At 40.5% G+C, this 26,511-nt stretch overlaps 1 protein-coding gene across 14 annotated transcripts in view; it reads left to right on the plus strand.

Moving 5' to 3' along the window:
• The window catches only part of LOC142466871 (uncharacterized), a 52,510-nt gene extending 26,307 nt beyond the window's left edge, over nt 1-26,203 (plus strand). For 5 of the 14 annotated variants that reach the window (XR_012788257.1, XR_012788254.1, XR_012788255.1 and 2 more), the window contains one exon: nt 23,345-23,447. Coding sequence is in view for 7 of the 14 variants with exons in the window: in XM_075572420.1 (XP_075428535.1) it covers nt 23,452-25,452 (2,001 nt within the window). In the remaining 7 variants the exon portion in view is untranslated. Of the gene's footprint in view, nt 1-12,908; nt 17,983-18,024; nt 19,731-21,917; nt 22,544-23,344 lie in introns of those variants that run through there. The other 9 variants (XM_075572422.1, XM_075572418.1, XM_075572421.1 and 6 more) reach the window with 7 other exon arrangements.
• The last annotated feature ends 308 nt before the right edge of the window (nt 26,204-26,511 follow it).

Raw genomic sequence — 26,511 nt, forward strand, 5'->3', positions numbered from 1 at the left:
TTCAGAGATGAGTGGGAGTGGGTAACAGTTCTTTACCGTTATGCGGTTCAGGTCCCGGTAGTCTATACACGGTCTGAGAGTACCGTCTTTCTTCTTAACGAAAAAGAATCCAGCCCCCGCGGGCGAATTGGAATGCCATATAAAGCCCCACTTCAAGTTCTCGCAAATATATTCGTCCATTGCTTCCGTCTCTGACAGAGAGAGGGGGTAGGATTTGGATTTGGATTTGGGCAATGTGTATCCATATACCAAGTCTATCGGACAATCGTACGATCTGTGAGGAGGTAGTTGCTTGGATTGAGTTTTGCTGAAGACATCCAAAAAATCAGCGTACGGGGCGGATAAGTCTCCCTTAGGGTTGGATGTATTAGCCAGCAGTAGAGGCGGAAGTACAGCTAGTGGGGAAGACTCCTCTGACCTTGACCTCCAGACAATGGGATCTCGAGATGTCCAATTGATGTGCGGATTGTGCTTCTGCAACCACGGTAAGCCAAGGGTGACCGGTGTTACATGAGCATGGATTACATCCAAGGTCAGGGTCTCCTTGTGGGAATAAGAAGAAAGGGTGAAGGGGCAGGTCTCCAAGGAGATGTAAGCCGGGGTGAGCGGACGGCCGTCGATCCATACCAAGGCAACGGGAGACTTCTTCCTAATGAGTGGAATCTGGTTCTGTTCAGAGAAGGTCTGGTCCACGAAATGTCCTCCCACGCCGAAATCGATGAATGCAGCTGTGGAAGTGCGGAAGGTAGGACCAGAGAGGGAGACGGGAATGGTCAACTTCTTGGGAAGTTCCTCTTTGGGCAGGGGACAAGGAAAGTTAGCACCCAGGGAGAGCCCCTTCATACTCACTAGTCGTTTCCCGGACACAGTGGGCATTCACGGATCAGATGCTCGGAAGATCCGCAGTAGTAACATAACCCACCAGCTTGGTGAAATTGTCGTATCGGTGCCCGGGGATGTTGGACTCCGAGTTGCATCAGCTCTGGAGCCTCCAGAGCGAGCAGCGGGGAGACGATAGGTCCCGTGGTTGAAGAGAACCTTGGAAAAGGGGCACGGAAAGGCATAAATCGTGGGTGTTGGCGCTCAGCGCGGCGTACCTAAAGACGTTGATCCACCTGAATGGCCTGGGAGATGAGTTCCTCCAGAAGTCCTAGCCTGGGTTGTGAGGCGAGTTCGTCCTTCACAGAATTCGTTAAGCCTCGCCAGAAGACTGAGACTAAAGCCTCCTGGTCCCGTCGAGTCTCAGCTGCTATGGTCCTGAACTCCAAGGCGTATTGGGCCACGGATCGATGTCCCTGTGAAAGCTGAAGCAAAGAATCAGAGGCACTTTCTTGGTGTGCAGGGGTATCGGAGACCTGTCAAAAGTCACGTCTAAAGGCAGCGTAATCGTGGGTGATATATATGTGTGTATATATATATGTGTGAATGTGTGTGTGTGTGTATACAACCAAAAGCAACAGCCAGCACTCCAAGCGATAAGTATTATGTCAAGGTGCATGCTCCATAGAATGCAATATAGTAACCCTGTCTACCCACGAGAGAAGACACAAAGGCAGCAACACTCAGATATAGCAAATCAACATGTATTAGCAAGTGACAAAACAGCACACTCAAAACCCAACATTTTGGTCCTGGAAGGACCTTCCTCAGGGGGGTGCTAACAGACAATGACACCCAGAGAACATATATACCCCATAGTTCACCATGTGAAGACAATTAGAGGCAGCGAATTGTTCAATCCTGGAGCTACACGAGTGCAGTCAGCGTTTGAGGCAGCGCAGCTGGCATCTTGGAAATCGGAGGACAAGGCAGTGCATGCTATTGCGCATGTGCAGACGAGTACAGGCTCCCGGTAGACAAGTGAGATCCTAGCGTCCACTGTTTCTAGGAAACGCATGTTTGGCATCAATAGTCCTGAGAAGCCAGCTTGAACTGTATTTGCGCATGTGCACTTCTGATCAGCACAAGAGTGTCACGCTGACTTGGTACCCCATTCACTGAATTGCAGCAGCATGGCAGCTCCCTAGAACAAATGACAGTGAGGAAAGAAGTGAATATAACTTAAGGGAATAAAAACAATTTCCATAGCTGAGGGTAACTGTTTGGATGACAAGGGGAGGGAAAGAGAAGGGAGTGGAAAACTGGGTAGAGGAAAAACAACCACATGTACTAGGAAGTTAGAAATCGCATACAGGTTATATAATAGAACTCAATACTGCATCATAGAAGATCAATAAAGCAAAACACCCACAACTACAATCTATGTATGGGCACAACAATGGGGTCTAACATGGCCCCATCGTATGCCAATCTGTTCATGTCTCAATATGAACAAACCCATATTCTTTATGATTCCCCATATGCTAACAACATCAGGACATATATGATGTACATCGACAATCTGTTCCTGATATGGGATGGCTCTGAAGCAGACTTGTTGAAATTTCTGGAATACCTGAACTCCATCCCGTCAAATATACGATTCACCCTTTACTATAGCAACAAGGAGATCGTCTTCCTTGTCTCTGTTTATAAGGGTCCAACTCGTCTGCTGACGAAGATACATCATAAAGCATAGATAGGAATACCCTACTTTAGCTAGTAATTTCTTAGGGTCTTGAGATTCACCAGTAGGAGTGACGAATGTGAGAAAGCACTCCAGTGTATGACGCACAAGTTCCTTGATAGAGGTTATAAACACAAGGAGGTCAAAGAGGCCTTGGCAAAGGCGAAAAGGTTTTCCCGTGATCAACTTCTCAAACCGACCATCCAAACAAGTACTTCAGATCGTTTTGGGATTAATACCACCTTTAGTACTTCCTCATGTACTATTCGTAGAAGTATTATGAAACACTGGCACATCTTGGAAAACGACAAAAGGATTGGGAAAACATTCACTAAACCACCATTATTCTGTTACCGCAGGGGCCGGAACATAGGTGACCTATTGACACAGGCAGATCCGGTATCTAAATATGCCAGCCCTACGAATTGGCTCTCCAAATCTCCCGGTGTTCATAAATGTCATGGCTGTACAAACTGCCGACACATGATGTTAGGGGAAAGCTTCGTCCATCCACACAGTGGAAAAGCCATCAAAATAAAGGATTACATGAACTGTGAGAGTAAATTCGTTGTATATATCATCCGGTGCCCATGTGACATGTATTATTTCGATAAAACCACACGCATGCTGAAGGAGCGTATGAGCTTGCATCGCTCCTCCATCAGGAAGGCATTACACGATTGCACGAACAATGAGGATCTCAAATTACAACCTGTAGCGAGACATTTTAAAGACCACAAGCATAGCTTGGCAATGCTTCGATGCATGCCCATCATGCAAGCACATGGAGGAGACGGGCAAATTGCTGTTACAACTGGAAACCTGCATGATTTTTGAACTTAATACCATGGCTCCGCGAGGACTTAATGAAGATTTTAAATTAGGATGTTTTTTGTGATCGCTTTTTTTTTGCTTTTTTGCCAATTCTTTTGTTGCACCATTAATGTATAGATGCTCACAATTAGATTGAAGTTGCTTTATTGATCTTCTATGGTGCAGTATCGAGTTCTATTATATAACCTGTATGCGATTTCTAACTTCCTAGTACATATGGTTGTTTTTCCTCTACCCTCTTTTTTCCCCTCCCTTCCCTTTCCCTCCCCTTGTCATCCAAACAGTTACCCTCAGCTTTGGAAATTGTTTTTATTCCCCTTATGTTATATTCACTTGTTCCCTCACTGTCATTTGTTCTAAGGAGCTGCCACGCTGCTGCAATTCACAGTGAATGGGGTACCAAGTCGGCGTGACATTCCTGTGCTGATCAGGAGAAGTGCACATGCGCAAATACAGTTCAAGCGGGCTTCCCAGGACAACTGACGCCACGCATGCATTTCCTAGCAACAGTGGACACTAGGATCTCTCTTGTCTACCGGGAGCCTGTACTCGTCTGCGCATGCGTAATAGGATGCACTGCCTTGTCCTCCGATTTCCAAGATGGCTGCCGCGCTACCTCAAAAGCTGACTGCACTCATGGAGCTCTAGGATTGACCAATTAGCTGCCTCTAATTGTCTTCACATGTAGAACTATGGGGTATATATGTTCTCTGGGTGTCATTGTCTGTTAGCACCCCCCTGAGGAAGGTCCTTCCAGGACCGAAACGTTGGGTTTTCAGTGTGCTGTTTTGTCACTGTCTAATACATGTTGATTTGCTATATCTGAGTGTTGATGCTTTTGTGTCTTCTCTCGTGGGTAGACAGGGTTACTGTGTGTGTGTGTGTGTGTGTGTGTGTGTGTGTGTGTGTGTGTGTGTGCGCAAACTAGACATTTTATTAAACACTATGATATCTTTATCTATCTCATAGTGTTTAATAAAATTCAATATTTGTATGGGGGAGAATCAGTAAACTCAAGTACAGACTCCTTGTTCCCTAAAAATAAAAAACCTTTAAACAATTGTATTAAAAAATTAATACAGTTCTGGAATTCACTGGATAATATTGGTATAGCTTAATTAAGGGATTCCTGAAGAAGTCGTACCGACGAAACGCGTAGAATCCTGTGTTTAGCATCCAGTCTGTGCAAGTCGGAGTTGCGAAGTCCTGGCAGCCGGAGATCCCCCTTACAGCACTTCCGCCCACAGCCCTGCGTCAACCGGATGTGACGTAGATGGGAGCAGAGAAGCAGAGGGAAGAAACACACTGTGTACCGGTGAATTGCTGTAACTATCGGGATTTCGTACAATAACTGTACTTATTATTACTTATGTGAGTGCATAGCCATATGTTTTATCTGTGATGATCTCCAATGCATTTTAAGACGTTATTGCGCAATTTTGGTATTTCTTATTTCTGGGTATTCGTGCGGTGGTGGAGATAAATGTGAAAGGGTTCTACACCTAGGGATATCCATGCTCATTGCTCTAAACAGAGAGAGAAGTGTCTCTGTAATGCCTAATTTTTGAAAGGAAAATTGTGTGTGGATTACCTTCTTCACTAGAAAGAAAAAAACTGAGACTGTATCACACTATGTTGTCTTTATCTTTCTTTTTCATATAATCACGTGAACATTGGCGCTCCCCTGTATCTTTGAGGAATTTTGCAATCAAAAAGACTAAAAGAACAGTCTTTATAAGGGTTTTGAGTAGCTTTTCTATTAACACCTTTTAAACTGGGTGGTGGATTTATCACATAATTAACTAATAGATCACAGTTCACATTGCAATTGAAGTTATAGATATTATTTCTGTCATTTGCTTTTAAACACATTGTTATACATATTTCACTTTTTTAGGACATTGTAATAAGTAAGCGCCATTACAATCACATTTTTTCACTATAGCTTAATTAAGTCTGAATAACATCTGTGATATCAACTACAATAATTGGGCATTTGGTTCCTGATTTTAACAATGGAGATTTAGCAGAAAGTTGGGTTCTCCTATAACTATTAGAGAAAAATATGTTGTATGGTGCTCAATGAAAAACAGCAAAAAAACAAAATGAATATTGAAAAACGGAATTAACCCAATAAGTGAAGATAACAAATGATTCCAAAAGATGTAGACTGGTAAACTGTGATCCCACGTAGCACTGAGGTAAGGATACAGTAATGTTAACACCTGCTGGTGACCAGTATTGTAAACATCAAATAGTTATAACTGAAATCCATTATAATGGACAAACTGGAATAGACTCACATTGGGATGGTGATCCACGATTGACAGCAAGTCCAGATGTAGCCAGCAGTCCAGGGGTTAATTGTGCCTCCGTCTGTGGATGGATACAATAGACGAAAAATGGAAGGAAAAAACGGAGCACTAAATCCAAAATTGGTTGAGCCAAAATAAGGTACAAGGATGCGTTCCCATAATAAAAATAGCTTATTTAATGAATAAGAGCAAAAAACAACCACACCAACGCGTTTCGGACAAACACAAGTCCTTTCTCAAGGTGAATAACCACTCACCCATATGGAGTGTTATTTATATAAAAATACTCACCCGCGCGCGCCAATCGCCACCATTTCCGCATACGTCACTAATTGGGACGTCATGCGTCATCACGTAAACATACGTCACTCTCCCGCGCGAAGCAAAACACCATGGCGCCTACTGAGGGGATCGGAAAGAGACTCACCGCCCCTTGAGGTCAATGGGCTCATCGGCATCCACCACAGGCTGCGACCCGTGTGTGACTACCGCGCGTATGGGGACGGGACGCACATATCACGTGGTGATCGGCGTGGGCGCGTCACTGGGCCTGTACAAAAAAAAATTACAAAAGATTACAACTTTATTAGTCAAAGACACTCCGAAATGGGGACAAACGTCAATAAAAAATACAGAATGACAGAAAAAATGTATACAAAGCATACAAACAGACATATTAAAAAAAAGGATAAACAATCCAATAAATGTTAATTAAACTTATCTTGACGTCGACCATAGGTATCTGAGTAGCAATGGTTATGCATAGGGTAATCTGATGGTGATCATGTAACATGTTGATAAATTAATAAGTATCACTGTAGCATTTTTATAAAAACTGTTGTCACTAAAATGATCATACCCAAAGTAGCATAAAAAGGTTCTAGAGACTGATTATTTTAAACCGATAACAAATGTGCTTCCAAACAGACCAATTATAATGCTGAATGGTATATCAAAACAATATCTAATTGTGGCTCTAAATATATTATGAACAGTATATTATCGCATAAATCATTATAAATAATAGTGCGATTCTTTTAAGAATAAATTGTATACCACAATTGATAGTTTTCAGATATTCTGTATTGAAGGACTAGTATCCTGTAGGGAACTAATGAAGTATGGCAATACTATACAAAAAACTTTTAATGATTCATATCTAGTATCACAGAAATCGAAAAATGGGACCCACAATGGAACTTACATTGTTAGGTGTCAAAAAGTAATGGTCCTATGTCCCAGTCAGAATTCAAACCATGAGGAGTACGTGTTTGCAACATAAAGATCCAAAATAATTCTCTTTTATTGAGAATATTCAGTCTGTTCCCTCCTCTAACTGGGCAAGGTATGTGTTCTATACCCTGAAATGTAAAATTATTAATGTTGCCCATGTTGCAGTTGGCAAAGTGTAGGGACACTGGATGGTTGGTATCCTTTTTGATAATGAGGCGTAGGTGTTCAAAAATGCGAACCTTCATGCACCTGATGGTTCGACCAATGTATTGTTTACCGCAACCACATTTTAACAGATAGACCACAAAAGTGGTATCACAATTAATAAAAGAAGTAACCCGAAATTTGTTACCCGTTCTATGTGAACAAAACTCGGAACCTTGTTCCATATATTTACACGCCTTGCATTTGGAGCAGATAAAACTACCCCTGGGTAATTTATTGGGTAAATTTCTTTCTGTAGAAAACATGCTCGCGGAGATATGGTTGGCAATTGTTTTTGCCCTTCTGTAAACGAACCTCGGACCCTCTTCATGAATGGACTGTAAGACCGGATCAGCAGCTAACACTGCCCAATGTTTTTTTACTATGTTTTTGATAATCATAGCCTGATTGCTATGTTGTATAATAAAATAAGGTGATTGTGAATTACTTGCTTGTCTTTTCCCTGACCTAACCAATAGAGTATTTCGGTCTATCGTTTGTACCTCCTGAAAGGCTTTATCCAAGTCTTTTTTGGAATAGCCTCTGGCCTTGAACCGCTCAATCAGCTTCTCAGATTCAATGATAAAGTCCTCGTTGTTAGTGCAAATTCTTTTTAGTCTAATCATTTGGCCTTTTGGTATCCCTTTTATAAGTGATCTTGGGTGGCAGCTGTCAGCCCGCAGAAATGTATTGCGAGAGTTAATTTTACGAAACACCGTGGCAGTGATGTTTTTGTGCATATCAATTGATAATAATAAATCTAAATAGTGAATGTGGTGAAAATCATAACTGGCCGTGAATTTTAGGTTTAATTCATTGTTGTTAAGGTGCTCAATAAACAATAATAGTGAGTGCTCATCCCCATTCCAAATAAAAATCAGGTCATCAATAAACCGTTTGTAGAAAGTGATAAAGTGTCTAAAGGGATTTCTATCTCCAAACACGTGGATAGACTCCCACCAACCTAAAAAAAGGTTGGCATAGGAGGGGGCAAAGCTTGTGCCCATGGCGGTACCACGTGTCTGGAGATAGAAATCGCCGTCAAACATAAAATAGTTGTGAGTTAACAAAAATTGTATTGCAGTAAGAATAAACGTGCTCTGTGCTGGTGATAAATCAGAATGTTGTAAATAAAATCTGACAGCTGCCAACCCCTGATCATGTACTATTACCGTGTACAATGACGTGATGTCTAAAGTAAGCCAAATGAAATTACTTTCCCAGCTGATGGAGTTTAATTGAGTCTGGAGATCGCCACTGTGCTGTCCTGTTCATATCGAGTCAAGAAGGCACAACAAGTGTTTGACAACACTTTAGAATTAGAATGTGAGGATGTGTCGGATTTAAAAATTCATTTTTCTAAATTGGAAAAGATTTTATCAACAAAGATACGACTGTGGTGGGACATTATCTCTCTCCAAAATTATGTAACCACACAGAGGATACCGAGGGGCTTACGAGTAAAAAAATCACCTACATTTGGCTTCATTAACCAAGAGTTTGAATCCAAGTGGAAGGAAGCTTTAAATATCTGTTCCTTCACCCTCATTGATCTAATCATCAAAGCCAAAACAAAAGAAAAATCCACCATAGATGAAGAAATATCCTCTCTCCAGAAGGAGTTATGCCAATACAAGGATATGGAGGGTTTTGATGATCTAGACCACATTTTATCTGACAACATTAAAAGCATGGAAAAGGAACTTATGTCCAAAAAACAAGTGAAATTTGAAAGGGACAAACAAGATTACATTCGTAATCAGGTTTATGTTTGGCAGAAGCCCCCTCGCCCTAAGAAATTTAACTCCTCAACTCCCAATAAGTCCAACAAGGGGAAGGGACAACAACATCAGAAATCTATTCTGAAGAAAAATATATCATTTACAACATCAGCGAGTGCAGAATCTGAGGGTTCAGACACCGATTATGGCTCCAGACGCAAGTCAAATAATGATAAAGACCCAACCTTTGATCGTCCCACAGATAGACATAATGGACATAGAGGGGCTACATCTTCAAACCATACGATGCAGGGGGAGCCCGAATTTGAATCGAGAACCTTCTTCGGGTCAAAAAACAGGGTCAGTACAGACGCACAAGGAGGAGTCAGAAAAGGAGACATAAAAAACCCACAGAAACGCAAAAAGAACTTCTAATTGAACATACTGGGGTTATCAATCTTTCAGATACGGTTCTTAGTCAAGCTGAATTATCAGTACTTGACAAGGGCCTTAAATTTGCTCCTTGTAGCGACTTCAAACTGTTTGAAACCATTATTGACCTGAATAAGTATGTACGTAAGTTAACGTTAAAAAAGTTTTATAACAAAGAAAATGTTAACCAATCAGCATCTACTTGCACTAATCAATCTGTCTCTACTATTGCTACTGTCCCCATGGTTGATGAGAAAATTCAAGAGGTTAAACAATTTAGTTTTAGTGAACACTGTTGTGCTCAGGATATGAAAGATCTAATGATTCAAAATATTGACGATGTTGATATTCCTTCATCCTTTTTAGGTAGAAGAAGTTCTGGTTTCAGAAACAAGTCGGTTTTCTATCCTACACACATGAAGGGTAATTGTTTAGCCACTTTTGAGCAACTTGTGGAACGTGACCTAACCATTTTGTCTAGAGGTTACACATTTTCTGTTTCACCCTTACATCAAAAAATAGATAACCTTACACCATCTGAGAGATCGGCACTTTACAAACTTAAGGCCAATACCTCCCTGGTTATTAAGGGCGCCGACAAGGGAGGGGCAATAGTCGTCCTAAATAAAATTGATTACAAAGCGGAGGCACTCCGACAATTACATGATATAAATTCATATGTTCCATTAAGAGGGGACCCAACTACTACTTTTGTTGGGGAACTCAGAACACTTTTGGATGACGGCTCCATATTGGGCGCCATAGATGCCCAGGAGCTGGAATTTCTATTCCGTCCTTATCCTATTATACCTATTTTTCACCATCTCCCAAAGGTCCATAAGACATTGGTCTCCCCACCTGGGAGGCCAATTGTCTCCAGCATTGGATCTTTGGGAGATGGTGTTTCGAAATATGTTGATCATTTCTTGCAGGAGTTGGTGCAGTTGTTACCTTCATATATCAAGGACAGTGGCGATCTCCAGACTCAATTAAACTCCATCAGCTGGGAAAGTAATTTCATTTGGCTTACTTTAGACATCACGTCATTGTACACGGTAATAGTACATGATCAGGGGTTGGCAGCTGTCAGATTTTATTTACAACATTCTGATTTATCACCAGCACAGAGCACGTTTATTCTTACTGCAATACAATTTTTGTTAACTCACAACTATTTTATGTTTGACGGCGATTTCTATCTCCAGACACGTGGTACCGCCATGGGCACAAGCTTTGCCCCCTCCTATGCCAACCTTTTTTTAGGTTGGTGGGAGTCTATCCACGTGTTTGGAGATAGAAATCCCTTTAGACACTTTATCACTTTCTACAAACGGTTTATTGATGACCTGATTTTTATTTGGAATGGGGATGAGCACTCACTATTATTGTTTATTGAGCACCTTAACAACAATGAATTAAACCTAAAATTCACGGCCAGTTATGATTTTCACCACATTCACTATTTAGATTTATTATTATCAATTGATATGCACAAAAACATCACTGCCACGGTGTTTCGTAAAATTAACTCTCGCAATACATTTCTGCGGGCTGACAGCTGCCACCCAAGATCACTTATAAAAGGGATACCAAAAGGCCAAATGATTAGACTAAAAAGAATTTGCACTAACAACGAGGACTTTATCATTGAATCTGAGAAGCTGATTGAGCGGTTCAAGGCCAGAGGCTATTCCAAAAAAGACTTGGATAAAGCCTTTCAGGAGGTACAAACGATAGACCGAAATACTCTATTGGTTAGGTCAGGGAAAAGACAAGCAAGTAATTCACAATCACCTTATTTTATTATACAACATAGCAATCAGGCTATGATTATCAAAAACATAGTAAAAAAACATTGGGCAGTGTTAGCTGCTGATCCGGTCTTACAGTCCATTCATGAAGAGGGTCCGAGGTTCGTTTACAGAAGGGCAAAAACAATTGCCAACCATATCTCCGCGAGCATGTTTTCTACAGAAAGAAATTTACCCAATAAATTACCCAGGGGTAGTTTTATCTGCTCCAAATGCAAGGCGTGTAAATATATGGAACAAGGTTCCGAGTTTTGTTCACATAGAACGGGTAACAAATTTCGGGTTACTTCTTTTATTAATTGTGATACCACTTTTGTGGTCTATCTGTTAAAATGTGGTTGCGGTAAACAATACATTGGTCGAACCATCAGGTGCATGAAGGTTCGCATTTTTGAACACCTACGCCTCATTATCAAAAAGGATACCAACCATCCAGTGTCCCTACACTTTGCCAACTGCAACATGGGCAACATTAATAATTTTACATTTCAGGGTATAGAACACATACCTTGCCCAGTTAGAGGAGGGAACAGACTGAATATTCTCAATAAAAGAGAATTATTTTGGATCTTTATGTTGCAAACACGTACTCCTCATGGTTTGAATTCTGACTGGGACATAGGACCATTACTTTTTGACACCTAACAATGTAAGTTCCATTGTGGGTCCCATTTTTCGATTTCTGTGATACTAGATATGAATCATTAAAAGTTTTTTGTATAGTATTGCCATACTTCATTAGTTCCCTACAGGATACTAGTCCTTCAATACAGAATATCTGAAAACTATCAATTGTGGTATACAATTTATTCTTAAAAGAATCGCACTATTATTTATAATGATTTATGCGATAATATACTGTTCATAATATATTTAGAGCCACAATTAGATATTGTTTTGATATACCATTCAGCATTATAATTGGTCTGTTTGGAAGCACATTTGTTATCGGTTTAAAATAATCAGTCTCTAGAACCTTTTTATGCTACTTTGGGTATGATCATTTTAGTGACAACAGTTTTTATAAAAATGCTACAGTGATACTTATTAATTTATCAACATGTTACATGATCACCATCAGATTACCCTATGCATAACCATTGCTACTCAGATACCTATGGTCGACGTCAAGATAAGTTTAATTAACATTTATTGGATTGTTTATCCTTTTTTTTAATATGTCTGTTTGTATGCTTTGTATACATTTTTTCTGTCATTCTGTATTTTTTATTGACGTTTGTCCCCATTTCGGAGTGTCTTTGACTAATAAAGTTGTAATCTTTTGTAATTTTTTTTTGTACAGGCCCAGTGACGCGCCCACGCCGATCACCACGTGATATGTGCGTCCCGTCCCCATACGCGCGGTAGTCACACACGGGTCGCAGCCTGTGGTGGATGCGGATGAGCCCATTGACCTCAAGGGGCGGTGAGTCTCTTTCCGATCCCCTCAGTAGGCGCCATGGTGTTTTGCTTCGCGCGGGAGAGTGACGTATGTTTACGTGATGACGCATGACGTCCCAATTAGTGACGTATGCGGAAATGGTGGCGATTGGCGCGCGCGGGTGAGTATTTTTATATAAATAACACTCCATATGGGTGAGTGGTTATTCACCTTGAGAAAGGACTTGTGTTTGTCCGAAACGCGTTGGTGTGGTTGTTTTTTGCTCTTATTCATTAAATAAGCTATTTTTATTATGGGAACGCATCCTTGTACCTTATTTTGGCTCAACCAATTTTGGATTTAGTGCTCCGTTTTTTCCTTCCTTTTTTCGTCTATTGTATCCATCCACAGACGGAGGCACAATTAACCCCTGGACTGCTGGCTACATCTGGACTTGCTGTCAATCGTGGATCACCATCCCAATGTGAGTCTATTCCAGTTTGTCCATTATATTGGATTTCAGTTATAACTATTTGATGTTTACAATACTGGTCACCAGCAGGTGTTAACATTACTGTATCCTTACCTCAGTGCTACGTGGGATCACAGTTTACCAGTCTACATCTTTTGGAATCATTTGTTATCTTCACTTATTGGGTTAATTCCGTTTTTCAATATTCATTTTGTTTTTTTGCTGTTTTTCATTGAGCACCATACAACATATTTTTCATATATATCAGTTGTGGGGTAGCTCGAATCAGCATTAATTTATCTATCAAGGTGCGTTATCCCTTTAGCTTTTTGTAGTTTTTGTTGTTCACACAACATCTTATTCATAACTACAAGATGGATCAGGAGCTCATAGAGACTGATTGTGAAACCGATACAGATATTCCTGTTCAATTTGCTTTTAAATGTACAGACAATTCATATCGAGTCAAGAAGGCACAACAAGTGTTTGACAACACTTTAGAATTAGAATGTGAGGATGTGTCGGATTTAAAAATTCATTTTTCTAAATTGGAAAAGATTTTATCAACAAAGATACGACTGTGGTGGGACATTATCTCTCTCCAAAATTATGTAACCACACAGAGGATACCGAGGGGCTTACGAGTAAAAAAATCACCTACATTTGGCTTCATTAACCAAGAGTTTGAATCCAAGTGGAAGGAAGCTTTAAATATCTGTTCCTTCACCCTCATTGATCTAATCATCAAAGCCAAAACAAAAGAAAAATCCACCATAGATGAAGAAATATCCTCTCTCCAGAAGGAGTTATGCCAATACAAGGATATGGAGGGTTTTGATGATCTAGACCACATTTTATCTGACAACATTAAAAGCATGGAAAAGGAACTTATGTCCAAAAAACAAGTGAAATTTGAAAGGGACAAACAAGATTACATTCGTAATCAGGTTTATGTTTGGCAGAAGCCCCCTCGCCCTAAGAAATTTAACTCCTCAACTCCCAATAAGTCCAACAAGGGGAAGGGACAACAACATCAGAAATCTATTCTGAAGAAAAATATATCATTTACAACATCAGCGAGTGCAGAATCTGAGGGTTCAGACACCGATTATGGCTCCAGACGCAAGTCAAATAATGATAAAGACCCAACCTTTGATCGTCCCACAGATAGACATAATGGACATAGAGGGGCTACATCTTCAAACCATACGATGCAGGGGGAGCCCGAATTTGAATCGAGAACCTTCTTCGGGTCAAAAAACAGGGTCAGTACAGACGCACAAGGAGGAGTCAGAAAAGGAGACATAAAAAACCCACAGAAACGCAAAAAGAACTTCTAATTGAACATACTGGGGTTATCAATCTTTCAGATACGGTTCTTAGTCAAGCTGAATTATCAGTACTTGACAAGGGCCTTAAATTTGCTCCTTGTAGCGACTTCAAACTGTTTGAAACCATTATTGACCTGAATAAGTATGTACGTAAGTTAACGTTAAAAAAGTTTTATAACAAAGAAAATGTTAACCAATCAGCATCTACTTGCACTAATCAATCTGTCTCTACTATTGCTACTGTCCCCATGGTTGATGAGAAAATTCAAGAGGTTAAACAATTTAGTTTTAGTGAACACTGTTGTGCTCAGGATATGAAAGATCTAATGATTCAAAATATTGACGATGTTGATATTCCTTCATCCTTTTTAGGTAGAAGAAGTTCTGGTTTCAGAAACAAGTCGGTTTTCTATCCTACACACATGAAGGGTAATTGTTTAGCCACTTTTGAGCAACTTGTGGAACGTGACCTAACCATTTTGTCTAGAGGTTACACATTTTCTGTTTCACCCTTACATCAAAAAATAGATAACCTTACACCATCTGAGAGATCGGCACTTTACAAACTTAAGGCCAATACCTCCCTGGTTATTAAGGGCGCCGACAAGGGAGGGGCAATAGTCGTCCTAAATAAAATTGATTACAAAGCGGAGGCACTCCGACAATTACATGATATAAATTCATATGTTCCATTAAGAGGGGACCCAACTACTACTTTTGTTGGGGAACTCAGAACACTTTTGGATGACGGCTCCATATTGGGCGCCATAGATGCCAAGGAGCTGGAATTTCTATTCCGTCCTTATCCTATTATACCTATTTTTCACCATCTCCCAAAGGTCCATAAGACATTGGTCTCCCCACCTGGGAGGCCAATTGTCTCCAGCATTGGATCTTTGGGAGATGGTGTTTCGAAATATGTTGATCATTTCTTGCAGGAGTTGGTGCAGTTGTTACCTTCATATATCAAGGACAGTGGCGATCTCCAGACTCAATTAAACTCCATCAGCTGGGAAAGTAATTTCATTTGGCTTACTTTAGACATCACGTCATTGTACACGGTAATAGTACATGATCAGGGGTTGGCAGCTGTCAGATTTTATTTACAACATTCTGATTTATCACCAGCACAGAGCACGTTTATTCTTACTGCAATACAATTTTTGTTAACTCACAACTATTTTATGTTTGACGGCGATTTCTATCTCCAGACACGTGGTACCGCCATGGGCACAAGCTTTGCCCCCTCCTATGCCAACCTTTTTTTAGGTTGGTGGGAGTCTATCCACGTGTTTGGAGATAGAAATCCCTTTAGACACTTTATCACTTTCTACAAACGGTTTATTGATGACCTGATTTTTATTTGGAATGGGGATGAGCACTCACTATTATTGTTTATTGAGCACCTTAACAACAATGAATTAAACCTAAAATTCACGGCCAGTTATGATTTTCACCACATTCACTATTTAGATTTATTATTATCAATTGATATGCACAAAAACATCACTGCCACGGTGTTTCGTAAAATTAACTCTCGCAATACATTTCTGCGGGCTGACAGCTGCCACCCAAGATCACTTATAAAAGGGATACCAAAAGGCCAAATGATTAGACTAAAAAGAATTTGCACTAACAACGAGGACTTTATCATTGAATCTGAGAAGCTGATTGAGCGGTTCAAGGCCAGAGGCTATTCCAAAAAAGACTTGGATAAAGCCTTTCAGGAGGTACAAACGATAGACCGAAATACTCTATTGGTTAGGTCAGGGAAAAGACAAGCAAGTAATTCACAATCACCTTATTTTATTATACAACATAGCAATCAGGCTATGATTATCAAAAACATAGTAAAAAAACATTGGGCAGTGTTAGCTGCTGATCCGGTCTTACAGTCCATTCATGAAGAGGGTCCGAGGTTCGTTTACAGAAGGGCAAAAACAATTGCCAACCATATCTCCGCGAGCATGTTTTCTACAGAAAGAAATTTACCCAATAAATTACCCAGGGGTAGTTTTATCTGCTCCAAATGCAAGGCGTGTAAATATATGGAACAAGGTTCCGAGTTTTGTTCACATAGAACGGGTAACAAATTTCGGGTTACTTCTTTTATTAATTGTGATACCACTTTTGTGGTCTATCTGTTAAAATGTGGTTGCGGTAAACAATACATTGGTCGAACCATCAGGTGCATGAAGGTTCGCATTTTTGAACACCTACGCCTCATTATCAAAAAGGATACCAACCATCCAGTGTCCCTACACTTTGCCAACTGCAACATGGGCAACATTAATAATTTTACATTTCAGGGTATAGAACACATACCTTGCCCAGTTAGAGGAGGGAACAGACTGAATATTCTCAATAAAAGAGAATTATTTTGGATCTTTATGTTGCAAACACGTACTCCTCATGGTTTGAATTCTGACTGGGACATAGGACCATTACTTTTTGACACCTAACAATGTAAGTTCCATTGTGGGTCCCATTTTTCGATTTCTGTGATACTAGATATGAATCATTAAAAGTTTTTTGTATAGTATTGCCATACTTCATTAGTTCCCTACAGGATACTAGTCCTTCAATACAGAATATCTGAAAACTATCAATTGTGGTATACAATTTATTCTTAAAAGAATCGCACTATTATTTATAATGATTTATGCGATAATATACTGTTCATAATATATTTAGAGCCACAATTAGATATTGTTTTGATATACCATTCAGCATTATAATTGGTCTGTTTGGAAGCACATTTGTTATCGGTTTAAAATAATCAGTCTCTAGAACCTTTTTATGCTACTTTGGGTATGATCATTTTAGTGACAACAGTTTTTATAAAAATGCTACAGTGATACTTATTAATTTATCAACATGTTACATGATCACCATCAGATTACCCTATGCATAACCATTGCTACTCAGATACCTATGGTCGACGTCAAGATAAGTTTAATTAACATTTATTGGATTGTTTATCCTTTTTTTTAATATGTCTGTTTGTATGCTTTGTATACATTTTTTCTGTCATTCTGTATTTTTTATTGACGTTTGTCCCCATTTCGGAGTGTCTTTGACTAATAAAGTTGTAATCTTTTGTAATTTTTTTTTGTACAGGCCCAGTGACGCGCCCACGCCGATCACCACGTGATATGTGCGTCCCGTCCCCATACGCGCGGTAGTCACACACGGGTCGCAGCCTGTGGTGGATGCGGATGAGCCCATTGACCTCAAGGGGCGGTGAGTCTCTTTCCGATCCCCTCAGTAGGCGCCATGGTGTTTTGCTTCGCGCGGGAGAGTGACGTATGTTTACGTGATGACGCATGACGTCCCAATTAGTGACGTATGCGGAAATGGTGGCGATTGGCGCGCGCGGGTGAGTATTTTTATATAAATAACACTCCATATGGGTGAGTGGTTATTCACCTTGAGAAAGGACTTGTGTTTGTCCGAAACGCGTTGGTGTGGTTGTTTTTTGCTCTTATTCATTAAATAAGCTATTTTTATTATGGGAACGCATCCTTGTACCTTATTTTGGCTCAACCAATTTTGGATTTAGTGCTCCGTTTTTTCCTTCCTTTTTTCGTCTATTGTATCCATCCACAGACGGAGGCACAATTAACCCCTGGACTGCTGGCTACATCTGGACTTGCTGTCAATCGTGGATCACCATCCCAATGTGAGTCTATTCCAGTTTGTCCATTATATTGGATTTCAGTTATAACTATTTGATGTTTACAATACTGGTCACCAGCAGGTGTTAACATTACTGTATCCTTACCTCAGTGCTACGTGGGATCACAGTTTACCAGTCTACATCTTTTGGAATCATTTGTTATCTTCACTTATTGGGTTAATTCCGTTTTTCAATATTCATTTTGTTTTTTTGCTGTTTTTCATTGAGCACCATACAACATATTTTTCATATATATCAGTTGTGGGGTAGCTCGAATCAGCATTAATTTATCTATCAAGGTGCGTTATCCCTTTAGCTTTTTGTAGTTTTTGTTGTTCACACAACATCTTATTCATAACTACAAGATGGATCAGGAGCTCATAGAGACTGATTGTGAAACCGATACAGATATTCCTGTTCAATTTGCTTTTAAATGTACAGACAATTCATATCGAGTCAAGAAGGCACAACAAGTGTTTGACAACACTTTAGAATTAGAATGTGAGGATGTGTCGGATTTAAAAATTCATTTTTCTAAATTGGAAAAGATTTTATCAACAAAGATACGACTGTGGTGGGACATTATCTCTCTCCAAAATTATGTAACCACACAGAGGATACCGAGGGGCTTACGAGTAAAAAAATCACCTACATTTGGCTTCATTAACCAAGAGTTTGAATCCAAGTGGAAGGAAGCTTTAAATATCTGTTCCTTCACCCTCATTGATCTAATCATCAAAGCCAAAACAAAAGAAAAATCCACCATAGATGAAGAAATATCCTCTCTCCAGAAGGAGTTATGCCAATACAAGGATATGGAGGGTTTTGATGATCTAGACCACATTTTATCTGACAACATTAAAAGCATGGAAAAGGAACTTATGTCCAAAAAACAAGTGAAATTTGAAAGGGACAAACAAGATTACATTCGTAATCAGGTTTATGTTTGGCAGAAGCCCCCTCGCCCTAAGAAATTTAACTCCTCAACTCCCAATAAGTCCAACAAGGGGAAGGGACAACAACATCAGAAATCTATTCTGAAGAAAAATATATCATTTACAACATCAGCGAGTGCAGAATCTGAGGGTTCAGACACCGATTATGGCTCCAGACGCAAGTCAAATAATGATAAAGACCCAACCTTTGATCGTCCCACAGATAGACATAATGGACATAGAGGGGCTACATCTTCAAACCATACGATGCAGGGGGAGCCCGAATTTGAATCGAGAACCTTCTTCGGGTCAAAAAACAGGGTCAGTACAGACGCACAAGGAGGAGTCAGAAAAGGAGACATAAAAAACCCACAGAAACGCAAAAAGAACTTCTAATTGAACATACTGGGGTTATCAATCTTTCAGATACGGTTCTTAGTCAAGCTGAATTATCAGTACTTGACAAGGGCCTTAAATTTGCTCCTTGTAGCGACTTCAAACTGTTTGAAACCATTATTGACCTGAATAAGTATGTACGTAAGTTAACGTTAAAAAAGTTTTATAACAAAGAAAATGTTAACCAATCAGCATCTACTTGCACTAATCAATCTGTCTCTACTATTGCTACTGTCCCCATGGTTGATGAGAAAATTCAAGAGGTTAAACAATTTAGTTTTAGTGAACACTGTTGTGCTCAGGATATGAAAGATCTAATGATTCAAAATATTGACGATGTTGATATTCCTTCATCCTTTTTAGGTAGAAGAAGTTCTGGTTTCAGAAACAAGTCGGTTTTCTATCCTACACACATGAAGGGTAATTGTTTAGCCACTTTTGAGCAACTTGTGGAACGTGACCTAACCATTTTGTCTAGAGGTTACACATTTTCTGTTTCACCCTTACATCAAAAAATAGATAACCTTACACCATCTGAGAGATCGGCACTTTACAAACTTAAGGCCAATACCTCCCTGGTTATTAAGGGCGCCGACAAGGGAGGGGCAATAGTCGTCCTAAATAAAATTGATTACAAAGCGGAGGCACTCCGACAATTACATGATATAAATTCATATGTTCCATTAAGAGGGGACCCAACTACTACTTTTGTTGGGGAACTCAGAACACTTTTGGATGACGGCTCCATATTGGGCGCCATAGATGCCAAGGAGCTGGAATTTCTATTCCGTCCTTATCCTATTATACCTATTTTTCACCATCTCCCAAAGGTCCATAAGACATTGGTCTCCCCACCTGGGAGGCCAATTGTCTCCAGCATTGGATCTTTGGGAGATGGTGTTTCGAAATATGTTGATCATTTCTTGCAGGAGTTGGTGCAGTTGTTACCTTCATATATCAAGGACAGTGGCGATCTCCAGACTCAATTAAACTCCATCAGCTGGGAAAGTAATTTCATTTGGCTTACTTTAGACATCACGTCATTGTACACGGTAATAGTACATGATCAGGGGTTGGCAGCTGTCAGATTTTATTTACAACATTCTGATTTATCACCAGCACAGAGCACGTTTATTCTTACTGCAATACAATTTTTGTTAACTCACAACTATTTTATGTTTGACGGCGATTTCTATCTCCAGACACGTGGTACCGCCATGGGCACAAGCTTTGCCCCCTCCTATGCCAACCTTTTTTTAGGTTGGTGGGAGTCTATCCACGTGTTTGGAGATAGAAATCCCTTTAGACACTTTATCACTTTCTACAAACGGTTTATTGATGACCTGATTTTTATTTGGAATGGGGATGAGCACTCACTATTATTGTTTATTGAGCACCTTAACAACAATGAATTAAACCTAAAATTCACGGCCAGTTATGATTTTCACCACATTCACTATTTAGATTTATTATTATCAATTGATATGCACAAAAACATCACTGCCACGGTGTTTCGTAAAATTAACTCTCGCAATACATTTCTGCGGGCTGACAGCTGCCACCCAAGATCACTTATAAAAGGGATACCAAAAGGCCAAATGATTAGACTAAAAAGAATTTGCACTAACAACGAGGACTTTATCATTGAATCTGAGAAGCTGATTGAGCGGTTCAAGGCCAGAGGCTATTCCAAAAAAGACTTGGATAAAGCCTTTCAGGAGGTACAAACGATAGACCGAAATACTCTATTGGTTAGGTCAGGGAAAAGACAAGCAAGTAATTCACAATCACCTTATTTTATTATACAACATAGCAATCAGGCTATGATTATCAAAAACATAGTAAAAAAACATTGGGCAGTGTTAGCTGCTGATCCGGTCTTACAGTCCATTCATGAAGAGGGTCCGAGGTTCGTTTACAGAAGGGCAAAAACAATTGCCAACCATATCTCCGCGAGCATGTTTTCTACAGAAAGAAATTTACCCAATAAATTACCCAGGGGTAGTTTTATCTGCTCCAAATGCAAGGCGTGTAAATATATGGAACAAGGTTCCGAGTTTTGTTCACATAGAACGGGTAACAAATTTCGGGTTACTTCTTTTATTAATTGTGATACCACTTTTGTGGTCTATCTGTTAAAATGTGGTTGCGGTAAACAATACATTGGTCGAACCATCAGGTGCATGAAGGTTCGCATTTTTGAACACCTACGCCTCATTATCAAAAAGGATACCAACCATCCAGTGTCCCTACACTTTGCCAACTGCAACATGGGCAACATTAATAATTTTACATTTCAGGGTATAGAACACATACCTTGCCCAGTTAGAGGAGGGAACAGACTGAATATTCTCAATTAAAGAGAATTATTTTGGATCTTTATGTTGCAAACACGTACTCCTCATGGTTTGAATTCTGACTGGGACATAGGACCATTACTTTTTGACACCTAACAATGTAAGTTCCATTGTGGGTCCCATTTTTCGATTTCTGTGATACTAGATATGAATCATTAAAAGTTTTTTTATAGTATTGCCATACTTCATTAGTTCCCTACAGGATACTAGTCCTTCAATACAGAATATCTGAAAACTATCAATTGTGGTATACAATTTATTCTTAAAAGAATCGCACTATTATTTATAATGATTTATGCGATAATATACTGTTCATAATATATTTAGAGCCACAATTAGATATTGTTTTGATATACCATTCAGCATTATAATTGGTCTGTTTGGAAGCACATTTGTTATCGGTTTAAAATAATCAGTCTCTAGAACCTTTTTATGCTACTTTGGGTATGATCATTTTAGTGACAACAGTTTTTATAAAAATGCTACAGTGATACTTATTAATTTATCAACATGTTACATGATCACCATCAGATTACCCTATGCATAACCATTGCTACTCAGATACCTATGGTCGACGTCAAGATAAGTTTAATTAACATTTATTGGATTGTTTATCCTTTTTTTTAATATGTCTGTTTGTATGCTTTGTATACATTTTTTCTGTCATTCTGTATTTTTTATTGACGTTTGTCCCCATTTCGGAGTGTCTTTGACTAATAAAGTTGTAATCTTTTGTAATTTTTTTTTGTACAGGCCCAGTGACGCGCCCACGCCGATCACCACGTGATATGTGCGTCCCGTCCCCATACGCGCGGTAGTCACACACGGGTCGCAGCCTGTGGTGGATGCGGATGAGCCCATTGACCTCAAGGGGCGGTGAGTCTCTTTCCGATCCCCTCAGTAGGCGCCATGGTGTTTTGCTTCGCGCGGGAGAGTGACGTATGTTTACGTGATGACGCATGACGTCCCAATTAGTGACGTATGCGGAAATGGTGGCGATTGGCGCGCGCGGGTGAGTATTTTTATATAAATAACACTCCATATGGGTGAGTGGTTATTCACCTTGAGAAAGGACTTGTGTTTGTCCGAAACGCGTTGGTGTGGTTGTTTTTTGCTCTTATTCATTAAATAAGCTATTTTTATTATGGGAACGCATCCTTGTACCTTATTTTGGCTCAACCAATTTTGGATTTAGTGCTCCGTTTTTTCCTTCCTTTTTTCGTCTATTATAACTATTAGAGACCTGGTACATGGTGCGGTAACGGAAACACCCGGTTACTGATATGTGAGATTCTAATGAGACACTAGTTCTATTGAGACACTAGTTCTATTCATTGTACAAACAGTTTCATTATACCTTCACAACTGAAACTATTAACTTAGCATCTTTCAAAGGATTTGTAAAAATGTCTGCCACTTTAATTGGTGTTTTGCAGCTAGTGAGATTTCCTTTTAAATCGTTAAATATTATGATCCACTTTAAATGTATGATCCACTACATCTTCTCTCCCTGCCTTAATGCTGCACATGTTGTGCTAAACCCTTCATTTTTACAATGTACAGTACATCTACAGTTTACTTTCATCCTGAACTTTTTGTGATATGCCAACTTGCCTCTCCTTCATGGCCTTTTGTAAGACAGTTTGTATAACAGTTACTTTTTTTTGTCTCATCTAGTACAAAGACAAGCTCCAATTATCCACCCATGACAACACTGCAACGTTGCTTTTAGCAGTCAGGATAACCTCCTCAAACATCTGAAGTTCAAACACCCAAATGAGTATATGGAAAAGATGAGGACAGAACAATCTTGCAACATTCCAATAAATATGACAGAAAATGCATCTTCCAACCAGTCAAGGCAATTAATAAACAATGTAACTGCTTCACATTCCCAAAAATATATATTAGCAGATGCCACAGGAAAAGATCTTGGAGAAAGTGGGAAGATTCTGACTTGGTTATCAGACCAGAACCTACAGAAGAGGACACAGACCGGAGAGAGACCACATGAATGTGGGAAGGGATTTAGTGACTTATTGAGCCTGGACACACACAAGAGGACACACACAGGAGAGAGACCGCATGTATGTGGGGAATGTGGGAAGGGATTTAGTGTGTCATCCAACCTGAACAAACACATGAGCACACACACAGGGGAGAGACCGCATGTATGTGGGGAATGTGGGAACAGATTTAGTCGGTTATTCAACCTGAACACACATATGAGGACACACACAGGGGAGAGACCGCATGTATGTGGGCAATGTGGGAAGGGATTTGGTCAGTTATCCAGCCTGAACACACATATGAGGACACACACAGGGGAGAGACCGCATGTATGTGGGGAATGTGGGAAGGGATTTAGTTTGTCATCCAGCCTGAACACACACATGAGGACACACACAGGGGAGAGACCGCATGTATGTGGGGAATGTGGGAAGGGATTTAGTTTGTCATCCAGCCTGAACACACACATGAGGACACACACAGGGGAGAGACCGCATGTATGTGGGGAATGTGGGAAAGGATTTAGTATGTCATCCAGCCTGAACACACACATGAGGGCACACACAGGGGAGAGACCACATGTATGTGGGGAATGTGGGAAGAGATTTAGTCAGTTATCCAGCCTGAACACACATGTGAGGACACACACAGGGGAGAGACCGCATGTATGTGGGGAATGTGGGAAGGGATTTAGTCGATTATTTAACCTGAACACACACCAGAGGACACACACAGGGGAGAGACCACATGTATGTGTGGAATGTGGGAGGGGATTTAGTGATTTATCCAGCCTGGACACACACATGAGGACACACAAAGGGGAGAGACTGCATGTATGTGGGGAATGTGGGAAGGGATTTAGTAGGTTATGCCACCTGAACATACACAAGAGGACACACACAGGGGAGAGACCGCATGTATGTGGGGAATGTGGGAAGGGATTTAGTCAGTTATCCAGCTTGAACACACACGTGAGGACACACACAGGGGAGAGACCGCATGTATGTGGGGAATGTGGGAAGGGATTTAGTTTGTCATCCAACCTGAACACACACATGAGCACACACACAGGGGAGAGACCGCATGTATGTGGGGAATGTGGGAAGGGATTTAGTCAGTTATCGCGCTTGAAAACACACATGAGGACACACAGAGGTGAGAGACTGCATGTATGTGGGGAATGTGGGAAGGGATTTAGTGTGTCATCCAGCCTGAACACACACATGAGGACCCACACAGGGGAGAGACCGCATGTATGTGGGAAATGTGGGAATGGATTTAGTCGATTATCCACCCTGAACACACACATGAGCACACACACAGGGGAGAGACCGCATGTATGTGGGGAATGTGGGAAGGGATTTAGTCAGTTATACAGCCTGAACACACACATGAGGACACACAGAGGTGAGAGACCGCATGTATGTGGGGAATGTGGGAAGGGATTTAGTGTGTCATCCAGCCTGAACACACACATGAGGACCCACACAGGGGAGAGACCGCATGTATGTGGGAAATGTGGGAATGGATTTAGTCGATTATCCACCCTGAACACACACATGAGGACACACACAGGGGAGAGACCGCATGTGTGTGGGGAATGTGGGAAGGGATTTAGTGTGTCATCCAGCCTGAACACACACATGAGGACACACACAGGGGAGAGACCGCATGTATGTGGGGAATGTGGGAACAGATTTAGTCGATTATCAAACCTGAACACACACATGAGGACACACAGGGGAGAGACCGCATGTATGTGGGAAGGGATTTAATCGGTTATCCAACCAGGACACACACAGGGGAGAGACCGAATGTATGTGTGGCATATGGGAGGGGATTTAGTGATTTATCCATCCTGGACACACACAAGAGAACACACACAGGAGAGACATGTATGTGGGGAATGTGGGAAGGGATTTCGTCGATTATCCAACCTGAACACACACATAAGGACACACACGGGGAGAGACCGCATCTGTGGGGAATGTGGGAATGGATTTAGTAGATTATCCATCCTGAACACACACATGAGGACACACAGGGGAGAGACCGCATATATGGGGACGGCCGTTATTCGAACGGATCTCAAATCAGTTTTCGTGTTTACCGCTGTATTCCATTCGGTATTTCTGCGTTTTGACCACTATTCATGCCGCATTCACGCAATCCGGCACCGGGCAACCGCACGCGGTTGATCTGTTTAATTTTATGGTTTATTGTTTCTTTTGATGCAATTGTTCGCATATCCGCCATGTGGCAGAAGTTTATGAATTATAACTTGGTTGCTATTCTTTGCGTATCCGCCAGGTGGGAGAAATTAACGCATTTAATGAATTGTAATGTGCCTTGTACAGTGCTACAGTATACATTATTTTGCTACAATGTTTGGGTGCAGGTGTTTAAAACAGTTAGCATCCACGTCTATACTGGTACATACTTACAGTGGCCCATTGTGAATTGACCTTGATTTTTTGAAGACGTTGTCAAATTAGGCGTTCTTAATAGAAAGCTTTAAATACTCAATGTGTGTCTTTTTCTTTCCCCGCACAATTGCTTAGCTGAGTGGACATTATGGCTACACCACAGGCGTATAAAAAACCTGACTGTAGTTATGCATTTTTAAAATATTCGGCAATAAATGCTGCAGCAGAAAAAATGGCGACTGTATCTGAAGTATATGAATATTTAATTTTGAATTACGATTTTTACAAGTTTTCACCAGACGTTCATGGGTGGAAGCGTGCGATAAGTAAAACCTTAAGTAACGATCAGTGCTTTTTTCGCATTGCCGCTCCTGCCGGAGAGATTTGCGGGTATTGGTGTGTCATACC

Source organism: Ascaphus truei, chromosome 15 (genome assembly GCF_040206685.1).
Source record: "Ascaphus truei isolate aAscTru1 chromosome 15, aAscTru1.hap1, whole genome shotgun sequence".
Classification (NCBI taxonomy): Eukaryota; Metazoa; Chordata; class Amphibia; order Anura; family Ascaphidae; genus Ascaphus; species Ascaphus truei.